Source organism: Chionomys nivalis, chromosome 3, assembly GCF_950005125.1.
Source record: "Chionomys nivalis chromosome 3, mChiNiv1.1, whole genome shotgun sequence".
Lineage (NCBI taxonomy): Eukaryota > Metazoa > Chordata > Mammalia > Rodentia > Cricetidae > Chionomys > Chionomys nivalis.
Window position 1 is genome coordinate 87,980,447 of NC_080088.1, and position 12,091 is coordinate 87,992,537.

The window sequence follows — 12,091 nt, forward strand, 5'->3', positions numbered from 1 at the left end:
GGCCTCTGGTGCTGTGTCAGTATAGAGTACAACTGTAGCATTATGAAGAGTTAGTGCAGGCAGTACGACAGGATTATGTGCATTCTATTTGTAGATCCAGTCATGTCCACTGAAAATTGGTATGCCATGTACTATAAAGCAATTCAGTGATCATAACTTCATGTTTGTTGGGTGATGCACTATTCTTCCAGAACTCACAGAAGCTCTTCTCTGACAGTCCTGTCATCTACTGGCTTGCATTAGAATCACTGAGGAGCTTTACAACTCATATGTGTTTCTCAAATGGCAAAGTACTTACCTAGTATGCACAAAGCCCTGGTTCCCATCCCCAGAAATGCATGAAGCAGCTCTGGGGAAGCATACTTACCTGAAATCCCTGTACTCAAAAGGACAAGGCAAGATGATCAAAAATTCAAGTAATCCTTGGCTACATAGTGAATTTGAAGCCAGCAGGAGCTACAGAATACCCCATATCAAAAGCAAAAACAGAAATTCATGATTCCTGGAGATCATGTCTGAAATCCTAAAATAATTTACCAGAGCGTGGCTTTAAAAGCCCATCTCTGGCTTTCCATGTGATGCTAAGTTGAGAATCATTATTGTAAAACATAAATGTTAGGGCTCAAGTGATGGCTCAGTGGTTAAGAGTACTAGCTGCTCTTACAAAGTACCTGAGTTCACTTCCCAGTACCCGCAGGTTGGCTAACAACCATTTGTAAATCCACTTCCATGGCTGCTTGTGTTCTTTTCTGGCTTCCACTGAGACTGCACATATGTGGTATACAAACACATGTGCAGGTAAAACATTCCTACACATACAATAAAAAATAAATCTTAACAAAGTTGATGGTTATGGATGATTTTCAACCTTATGGGACATATTGCTGGTTCTGCCTCACTTCTCAGGAACTCTGCACCAGAAACAAACATCTGCCATGTTTCCATAAGCAATGTATTCTTTTTTCCTCCATATTCTTCTCTCATATTCAAGTTCTTGTTAATTCTGCAAATGAATCTTCTTCTTGGATGTATTTCCTCATGTGCTTTATATTCTACTTTTGACTTCTGTAGGCTGTATTTATCACCTGTGCTAATACTTTGTCATTAAAGCCTCCAGTTTGGTTGTGCTTTTTCTCTCAGTATTGAAGGATATTCTGTATCTTTCCTATACCACCTCATATCATTCCTTCCACAAACTCCAATGATCCTTTGTGGAGAATGTGTGCATTGAAAGCCTTTGGTAAATGTTTTGAAATAGAGCTTACAATTTTAATATTCTTTCATAAAAACATCAAAACTAATTTTAAAATAACAGATAACACTTGTGTATAAATTTTATGTACATCTCTTTTTTATTCCTCCATGGAAAACATATGTATACTACTTAAAATTTTAAAAGAATGTGATAGGACATTTAGAGAAAGCATTTGCATTTCCTGAACAATTTCTTCCTGTTTCATGCAAAGGTATGGCAAAAACTTAAGAGATTTGTGTATTTAAAATGTGGCTTCTCTTTGTCAATTAGTTTTATTGAACGAATAGATGGATGGAAATATTTGTTCTTTGATTTGTGGTTTAAGGAAGTTATGTAGATTTGTCAACCCACAACCTCACTTATTTTACTACTTTCTCCCTAAAGCATTTAAATCATAAGCATGTACAGAGATATAGACAGACAAAGCAAAGTTCAAGTTTTGGAAGCCAATGGAACATCTTTCAAAGGCAGATGCTCTGGCAAGCTCCAGTCATCTTAAATTTGACTCATCTCTATCTCCATGACAACTTTGTTCCCCTCCCTTCTCTTGTAAACAAAACATTATTCCCCTGCTACCCTCTGTCTCTGAATAGCATAGGACCAAAGCACCACTGAAAACACAGGAGGACTCAGAATTCTTCATTTATCCCATCTTTGAAAGCCGTAATAGATGCTAGGAAAGCAAGCAAATATCTGTCCTCTTAAAGACTTATCTGAATGGACACAACTGTACTAGTGACATATGATCTAGGCTGTGAGGACTGTTCATAGAGTGGAAATGAAACCTCTCAGGGTTAGTTTGCAAATATCAACAAATCAAAAAGAACTTTTCAGGACTTAAAAAAGAACAATATGACATAGTAACTAAGAATCAGGCTCAAATATGTAAAATTGGCCAGGCTTAGTGGCTCATGTATTTAATGCCAGCACTCACGGGCAGAACTCATCTCTGTGACTTCAAGGCCTGCCTGGTCTACATAATGAGATGCAGGGCAGACTCGGGTACAGAGTGACACCCTGTTTTGAAAAAAAATAAAACAAAGCAAAAATTAAAGTTTAAAAATTTTAACAGTTTTACTCTAAAGTAGTATAGAACTGAAATAACATAAATAAGCATGGCCTCATCTCAGTCCCTGATTACCATAGAGTCTCAATAAATATATTGCCTTATGCATATTTGGAAGCATGTTTTTCACCATCTAATGGACACAGCTTGGAGATAAGGAAGTCCAAGCATATGACCTCAAATGCAGCTTAGATGTACCTTCAAAACATCATTCGGAATGGTTCTTACTTTTCAATATGGATTGTTGTTGGCTCACTCATTGATTCTCAATATTTTTTTCCATGGTTGCAGATTCCCTTGAAATTACACAGAAAACCACTTCTTAAACCAGAAAAACCCATTGTTCTAAAGGTTGTACCACGGGATGTGCTCATAACTGGAGCGTGACTTCCCCTCAAGGAGTCTGCAGTGTTCCTCTTCAGGTGGTGTCCAAGAACATTGGAATCTTTAATTTACTTATGAATAAAACACAGATGAAGATGATGATTAATCAACTGGACTTGGTGCATGGTTAAGGATTCAGTACATCCATTGAGCTTTCTCATTGTCAAAATAAAGGAGAAAGTCACAAAACAATCCCACACCACTTTGGAATTATGATTAATAGAAGGGTAATTTATTTAAAGGGGAAAACTTACAGATTACCATCCTGGACAACAGCCCCCTGCATGACCAGGAAAAGAGTCTGGTAGTCAGAAGTGGAGTCTGAAGCAAGAGAGAGAGCACATGGCTACCACTGCTTTTTCAAGCCAAAGAGACCACGCCCAAGTGGGCTGGTATCTTAAAGGCTATTGGCTAAAGGAGCAGAAGGAGCTCCTGCAGCACCTCCCTCTTTTGTTTAAGTAAGAGAGTTCCAAATCTACTACAAAATTATATACAATAAGAGCAAATATCCTATTCTAACTAGCTTAAGTCTTGTATAATAAATAACTTGGACAAGTCATGAGAGGAAAGCAACTACATTTATCTAGTCTTCTACCCCATCGAAGTTCTGAGAAGGGAAACGTTAATTGAGTAATTAGGAAGGGCAATCAAACAACTTCCAAAACATGCAACAAATCACAGAGACAACTGACTACCTGGGTAATCACCCAAAGTCACATTTGCAGCGTTGAGGCAACCAACTTTGGCTAAGGCCTAGAATAACTGACAGATTATTTTTAAAGGCAAGATTTTTTTCAAAACCATCTTACCCTGTCTTAGCAAGATTTGACAGTTCTGCTATGTATTTTGTCAGTAGTTGAGGTATGGGCAGTTTCTTGCCCAGAGGCTGGTTTTGCCAAGAAGAAGACAAGCTCCAAGTGGAATATCTGGGATCCTCAACAGTCTCTTGGGAATAGATCGGTGCTGCCAGGAGTGATTGTGTCTCACTACCACATAACTATGAGTTAGATTATATGCCATTTTCTACAGCTCTTTGAAGAGGCTGAAGATTATCTATTTATATGGAATATAATCTTTATGTACCTAAAAAACCTAATTAGTATAACTATAAATATGACAAACATAGATGACTATTGCTCTATAATTCATAATACCTATCTAACTTAAAGACTAAGACAGTAAACAACTATGCAATAAATGAGGACAATGACCTCCAAATGTAAACAATGTACAAATATCTTGATCAGAGGTAGAAATGTACACTGCAATATGGTAAATATATATATATATGTTTTAAACAGAGGTAGAAGCATGTGTAGATACAATATTCAATATAATTTAACTTTGTATTCATATACAAGAATCTATGCCAATGTAATTGTCTATAAATAATAATTCACAAATACCAATCTGTTATCCCATTATCCAATTTTTTCTCTTTTTTTTCAAAAAGATCCCTGAGTTAATAAAATTCCTCCCCCAACTCTCAACCATATATCAATTATAATCAACCCCTAAATGATGTCCCTAAACCTGAGGACAAACTTTGCTGGGAGAAGGGACATTGTCCTCTAAAATTACTTCCAGCTGTCATGGGGGCAACGTTCTTTCTAGGGGATCCTGTGAAAGTAAAATGATGATTAAATTTCAAGATTCATGTCTGGTAGGACTGCAAATAGTCTCTGAGTATTTTGTGGAGGTCTGTCCAGAATGTTGTAAAAGATGTACACCATTTCAGCTAACCAAGTAGAAACCATCTTGTGCAGCTGGTACCCAAAACAGGTCTTGTAGCGGCGCTATCAGTATCATGACATCATATCAACCAGGTGGAGTTGTTGTTATGGGTCCCCATCTTCTTCCTGGAAACTTCAAAGATTACTGTAGGAAAATTCATTATTCATTCTGGAAAACTTGAACAGTAATTATATAGACATAAACAGACATATATATTCAATGAAAGGCATGATAGATATGAAGAAAAGCAAAGATATTTTCTAAATTCTTATTGCCTTCTGTCCTATATCATGACTCTTGACATGAGACAGAAACTCTGGGTTTTTCTCTTAACAACAGGCTTGGAATTAGAGAGGAACTGAGCCAGATTTTCAACTCCAAAACCAGCTCTATATACTTATGAATATAAATAAAAAGGTATATATATGTACACACACACACACATTGTTACTTATGGAACCTATTCAATTTTCTTGGTGATCCATATTGGGTAGTAATTATTCCCATCTGTCAGTATTCAAATATACATGGTCCCTTGAATATTTTGAAGATGAGTGTTTTCCTGCAGGGATAAGAACAGAACCCTGCCCCCCCTTCTATATGTTTTCTTACCACCTGTAGGAATATCATCATTGTGGATGAGTTGTCATTTCTCCTTCTAAGAGGTTTCTCCTCTTCAAACCAAACCTTTATTAATTTTGATAATATCCACAATTTTTATTCTTCTTTGGAAATAAGAGCAAAAACCGTTCCCCAACACAACACATCTCCTGGCTTCCATTGTGAGGTCAGCACATCCTTGAAATAAACTGGTTGATTTAGTTCAGCGGACTTTTCCATTATCCAATGTCTTTCTGCTGCTGTTGTTTCTTTCTTATTAGTGTTAAGAAAATTCAAGGTTAATAAGGCATTACGTAATCTATTTATGGGGGTATTTTCCACCCCTTTCTGTGTGTTTAACATATCCTTTATAGTTCAACTTAATCTTTTTATGACTGCTTGACCTGTAAGATTGTGTGGTATACCTGTAAAATGCTTAATATTTAAGCAAAAAAACATTTCATTTTCCTAGAGGCATAAGCTGGACCATTATTTGTTTTAATTTGTGCAGGTATACCCATGATGGCCATAACTTCTAATAAATCTGTGATTACTGAATCAGCTTTTTCTGAGCTTAAAGCAGTTGCCCATTGAAAGCCTGAATAAGTATCAAGGGTGTGATGTACATATTTTAATATTCCAAATTCTGCAAAATTTCATTTCTTTGAATACCCTTCGAGTTAATCCCTGCATGTAGTGGTGTTTGGTTATAGAAAGAGCAAGTAGGCCATCTCTTTATCGTCTACTTAGTTGTTGTCATGAAATACAAAACTCTTTCTTTAAAACTTTGCTACTGTTGTGATTTTTTTTTGTGAAATTCTGAGACCTGTAACATGCTTCCAATCAATAATTAATCAATTTCTGCATTACCTTGTGCTAGAGGACCTGGCATACTCGTATGGGATCAGATGTGTGTTGTGTACATAAAACAAAGCCTACTTCTGATTATGTCTTGTACCTGGATAAACAATGAAATCAATTCTGTATTATCTTGTATAAATTCAGTGGTTTCAATATGCAAGATAACTCTTTCTGCATATTGTGAATCAGTAACTATATAAAGAGGTTCTTTAAAATTAACTTTTTTATTTCACCAGTAGTGAAAGGCACTATAATTTCTGCTTGATCTATACCTGCCAGTTGATTAAGCCTCAGTTTACCTTTTATAATTTATTCAGAGACCTTTTCCACATAACGTTTTAATTTTTTACTTGGTTTCTGTGGTAAAAAGATCCATCTAAAATATCTTCCCTCTGCATTAAAATTCCTGTAGGAGAAATTCTGGAAGGCAATATGACTAGAATACAACTAAGATTTGGATTCACTCTATCCACATGTTCCTTCTGTAATTTTTCCTCAACCATTGTCAATTCCTTTTCTGTTTCAGCTGTTAATTCTCTGGGACGATTCAAATCTTTATCACCATCTAAGGTTTTGTTTAAATGAATTATTAAATCAGGTGTTATTCCAACAGCTGGTCATAGACTGGAGATGTCTCCTAACAATCTTTGAAAGTCATTAAGAGTCTATAATCAGTCTCTCCTAATTTGTACCTTTTGTGTTCTAATTTTCTGTAAACATATTATGTAACCTAGGTAATTAACAAAATCTCTTTGAATCTTTTCAAGAGCAATTTTTAATCCCCATTTAGGCAAAACTATATTTCCTCATTCTTTCTAAAGTATCTATGCTTGAATCAGATAGCAAAATGTCATCCATGTAATGGTAAATTATAGCCTTAGGGAATAGCCTATGTATTATTTCCAACAGTTGACTCACAAAGTATTAACACAGGTTTCGGCTATTGAGCATCCTCTGTGGGAGGATAGTCCACTGGTATCTCCTAGTTAGGCTGAGCATTATTGTAAGTAGGCACTGTGAAGGCAAATTTTTCTCTATTCTTTTCTTGTAAAGATATAGTGAAGAAGCAATCCTTTAAATCAGTAACTATAAGAGACCATCCTTTTGGTAACAGAAAAGTCAGAGGAATTCTAGGCTGTAGAGGGCCCATCGGTTGAGTTACCTTGTTGACAGCCCTTAGATCTGTCATCATTCCCCATTTACCAGATTTCTTTTTTACAACAAACACAGGAGAATTCTAAGACCTAGTTGACTCCTCAATATGTCGAGCATCTAATTGCTCCTGTACCAATTGTTCTAAAGCCTGCAATTTATCTTCAGCTAGAGGCCATTGCTTTACCCATATTGGCTTCTCAGTTAGCCATCTTAAAGGTAGGGTTGTTGGTACCTCTAAAGGTTTGTTAGTTGCTTTATGTTCTTGTACAGCCTGAATGGCTGGTGACCTTTGTGCATAGTACCTTATTACATCCTTCCCAGAATTATGAGTTCCTGGTACTTCAGGAATGTTAATCTGGGTATTCCATTGCTGTAGCACATCATGGCCCCATAAATTTATTGCAACATCAGCTACATATTAGCTTTCCTCTTTGATCTTCTGGCCCAATACAGTCAACCCATCTCGTGCTTTGTTTAACTTGAGATATGGTTCCAATTCCTAGTAATTGAACATCTGCCTCTTGAAGAGGCCAATTTGGATGCCAAGATTCTGGAGTGATGATACTCACATCCACTCAACAATCACAATTCCATTTATATGTACTCTCAGCTTTGGTCTCTGATCATTTATAGAGGTTTGCCAAAATATATGCTTCTTATTTCCTATTTGAATTTCTGACTTATCCTCCAAATTTGAACAATCATTTAGAACCTTATACTCTTGCACAGAAGGTTCTAGAGTTTTCAATTTTCTTGGTATGACATGTCCTCCATGGTTACTGAGAATGACTGGGCCATTTTTGGCTTGGGGGCCTGTGAGAACCCCTTCAGGGAGTTTCCCGAAGGTATCGGGTTGCCTTGTCTGTCTGTTGTTGATCTGCATTTATTGGTCCAATGTCATCCTTTACCACACCTCCTACATATACCTGAAGGCCAAGGTTTCTTATTCTGGCCATTCCCAGATGAGGTATTATTCCTAGAAATTCTTTTCCTGCAATCCATTTTCAGATGTCCTAATTTACCACAATTAAAACATTTGGCAGGTTGATGTCCCCTCATTGTTTTGGAAATCACTTCCCCTAACCAAAATTCATCATCATAGTTAAATGTCTGAAAATTCATGGTATGCTGAATCCATTAATCTAGACCTTAAAGGCCCACTTGTCTTTTTGCATTCTAAGTTTGCATTTTCAAAAACCAGCGATTCAAGAACTATTCATATAACTTCTGGGTCTGTTACTCCTATGTTCAGAGCCTTAATTAATCTTTACCAAAAGTCAGTAGAGGGTTCTCCCTGTCCCTGCCTAACCCTAGTATATGACTCGATCCTTTTCCCTGATTCTAGTATTCTATCCCAAGCATTCAAGGCTGCTTTTGGCATAGGGACAATACTTCTTTGTCATAAAGAGCTTGGACCTGTGGATCAGTATATGCTCCTACACCAAGAATCCTGGGAAACCTCCACACCCTTTGCTCTCCCTTGCTGTTCCATATGTTTGGATTCTTCTCTGAAATGAATTCCAAACAACAAGGAAGGTCCAACACCACAAATGCTAACTGGGATAAATCATGGGGTATAGCCCTGACTTTAGAAGCCTAAGTGTTTATCATTTCCTTAACAAACGTAGAGTGCAAGCCATAAGTAACGATGGTGTGCTTAATTTTCTTCAGATCGTTCATCCCTATCGGCGTCCATCTACCTTCTTTGGCTCCCTTTGGTCCTTTAGAATTGATGCTTTGTCAGAGTAAATTACAGGGTATGTTGCTAAAATCCTGGGGAGACCAGATCTGACAGCTGGTGGTGACAGTGTATCCTGCCCTTGTGTCTTCTCACCCTGATCATCAGCTCCAATAATTTCCTCAATCATTTCAAATCTCTTAATCATAATCTCTCATAAAGCCTGAATCTCCTGACCTGCAAATGTTTCTAGTGATTTCCCTATGGTATCAATTTTCTGGTCCCCATTCTGCACCTGTGATTCCAAGGTCTTAAAGTTTCCTTTCAAAGATAACATCTCCTCCTTGAAACACTCTTAAACATCGTGCAAATTGCCATTCTGGAGGTATATTCTGTCTGTTACCTTTTCAAAACTCTGTGATAATTTCTGAATGTCAAATTCAACAGCTTAGACCCTCTCAGGTAAGTTCCTAGTACCCTTAAATATGGAGTCAATTTTGCCTATCATGGTATTAATACTATCAATTAATGCCATATACTTCCATAATGATATAATATGAAGAAGAAAACTGAAACCTAATAACCAGTAAATTGAGGTATCTCCATAGGCATATAGGCCTCTCATGATTTCTTCCATGGTGGCAGCAAAAACTACCCCGAGTCCCATTTAAAAACAAAACCTGCCATTTTACCTGTTAACCAGCAGATGGCGCTGTTTCCGAGTTATGACTGTAACCAATACAACAGTGTCAGGAAGAATACTGTTTTAAAATCTGCCCTGATATTTCTTTAAATACTGGGGAAAATAAGTCATTCAAGAGGTTAGATGTAGTATACAAAGGGAGAAAACCCAGAGTTCAGGCACAGGGCACAGAAACCCAGGGAGTTTCTAGCAGCGGATAAACAGCACAGCTTGTCCCGGGTGCCTACCCTGCTGCTCCATCCTATGCTGGGACAAAAGGTCATGCTGCAAATGCTGCTGTGGCAGCACTCCACTCAGTTGTGGTGGAGATTTCAAACAGCATGTCTATTTAGCTGCAGGAACTTCACAGGGAGTTTTTGCCCCAAGGGGTTAGCAATATTCAGCAACCACTTGAGCTTGCCACTCTGACTCGTGCTACCTAAGTGCTGCACTGCAAGGGGGGATTTAAAAACAGCTCAGAAAAGGGTGATCCTGCCCTCAGACTGCCTGCTCCAGACTGCACTGTCCCTCAGACTGCACTCAGCTCCTGTCTCCTCCTGTTTTATATTCTCTCTCTGCCCAGCCACATCATTTCTATCTTCACCCCCCTAATACTTGGATTAAAGGTGTGTGATTCCAAGTGTTGGGATCACCTTTGTGTGAATTCAGTTTCTCTTCTAGACCGGATGGATCATTTTTGTGTAGACCAGAATGGTGTTGAACTAATCACCTAAGTTTTTATATTAAAGGTGTGTGCCACCACTGCTTAACCTCTAGTAACTTAACTCTACATGCTGATCTTCAGGCAAGCTTTACTTGTTAGAACACAAATAAAATATCACTACAGTGCTGGGATTTAGAGCATATGCCACCCAAACCTGGGCTTTCTTCGTTTTCTTACAGAGTGATCAGGATGATATAATCTCTATTTATTTATTTATCTATCTATTTTTATCTTCTATTGGTGTGAAGTTCTTTTTATTTATTTTTTTATGGTGAAAAGGAGAAATCAGGGGATCATATTACTTTTTAATTGATATATAAAATCTGTATACAATAATTATGAGATAAAATGAAGAATCCAATCCAGGACAACAGTTGCTATGCAGCTGCTGAGGCCACTGCTGATATTGCTGTTTTTTCATTTAGAAGGGGGATAGGGAACCTGAACTAAGAATAATAGGGAAAGAATACAGAGAAGAAGTACAACTCAAAGGCACAGAAAATATATCCAACAAAATCATAAAAGAAAACTTTCCCAACCTATGGAAGGACATGCCTATGAAAATACATGAAGCATACAGAACACCAAATAGACTGCACCAAAAAAAAGCCTCCTTACCCCTCACCACATAATCAAACACTAAACATACAGAATAATGAAAGAATTTTAAGAACTGCAAACGAAAAAGGCCAAGTAACAAATAAAAGCAAACCTATAAAAATGCACATGACAAATAAATAAATAATACACATGACATGGACAAGTGTTATGTAGACACTAAAAGACCATGGATGCCAATCAAGATTACCTACCCAGCAAAACTTTCGATCACCATAGATAGAGAAAACAAGATATTCCATGACAAAACCAGATTAAACAATGCTTATCCACAAATCCAGTCCTGCAGAAGTTAGCACAAAGAAGACTCCAACCCAAGGAAGTTAGCTACATTCACAAAAACACATGCAATAGATACTATTACAGCAGAAAATCCCAAAGAAGGGAAACACAAACAATGCCACCATCATTACAACAAAAACAAAAATAACAGGAAACAGTAATTAAGGGCTATTACTATCCCTTAATAACTAAAGGTTATTAATATCCCCTAATAATTAAGGGTTATTGTCGACCACCTTGACAGGTTACTGTGTCTAGGGTCTGTAACCCGCCTGGCTGGTCAGTTATTCCAGGGTCACGGAGAGGTACCACCTGAAAGACATAGGCCGATAGGAGGAAGAAGGCCAAGCATAATTCTTGTCAAAGCCTTCGTTTATTAGAGTCATGGTTACAGCTTATATAGCCCCTGGATAAGGAGCTTGGGGGGCTGCGGCACGGGACCTTGCCACGTGGTCCATCCCCATCACGTAGGCCAAGAGGTTACGATCAGTCAGGTCACGATTCCTTGGTCAGGAAGTCACAAGTTGACACACCTAGTTCTCTAGATAGTTTGGAATGTGAGGCAGGTTCCGTTAACAGATAGCTCTCTTTTAACAGTTAATTTGGGTGTGGGATAGGCTTTGTCAATGAAACTATTCTCAATACAATTGGGAAGTAAAGCTCTCTGCAAAACTCCTCACGGCGGTGCTTCCTGTAAATTTTGGGGGGACATGGCTCCTGACAGGTTATTAATATCCCTTAATAATTAAGGGTTATTTGATGGGGAAGCTCAGCCAATCACATCTGGCTAGGGTGTGGCTGCCTAGAGCCCAGGTAGAAAAACAGGGGTAGATAGGTACGCGCGCGCTCTCCACGTTGTGCTCTCCGGACCATTTCGGATTTCGGACCTCCCACTCTAGTAGCATGAGTTTCCCCCTCTTTCAATTATTAAAAATATAACTGTTGTTTTTTGTTTGTTTGGGGTTTTGTTGTTGTTGTTGTTGTTTAGGTTTTTGTTTTGGTTTGGTTTTTTTGGATTTTCGAGACAGAGTTTCTCCGTAGCTTTTGGTTCC

General features: G+C 37.9%; 1 protein-coding gene across 1 annotated transcript in view; it reads left to right on the forward strand.

Moving 5' to 3' along the window:
• Nucleotides 1-2,816, forward strand: part of LOC130870861 (cytochrome P450 3A11-like) — a 33,866-nt gene extending 31,050 nt beyond the window's left edge. Inside the window, exon 13 of the mRNA XM_057763767.1 lies at nt 2,613-2,816. Coding sequence (XP_057619750.1) covers nt 2,613-2,708 — 96 coding nt within the window. The 3' untranslated portion in view covers nt 2,709-2,816. The remainder of the gene's footprint in view (nt 1-2,612) is intronic.
• Nucleotides 2,817-12,091: the final 9,275 nt, after the last annotated feature.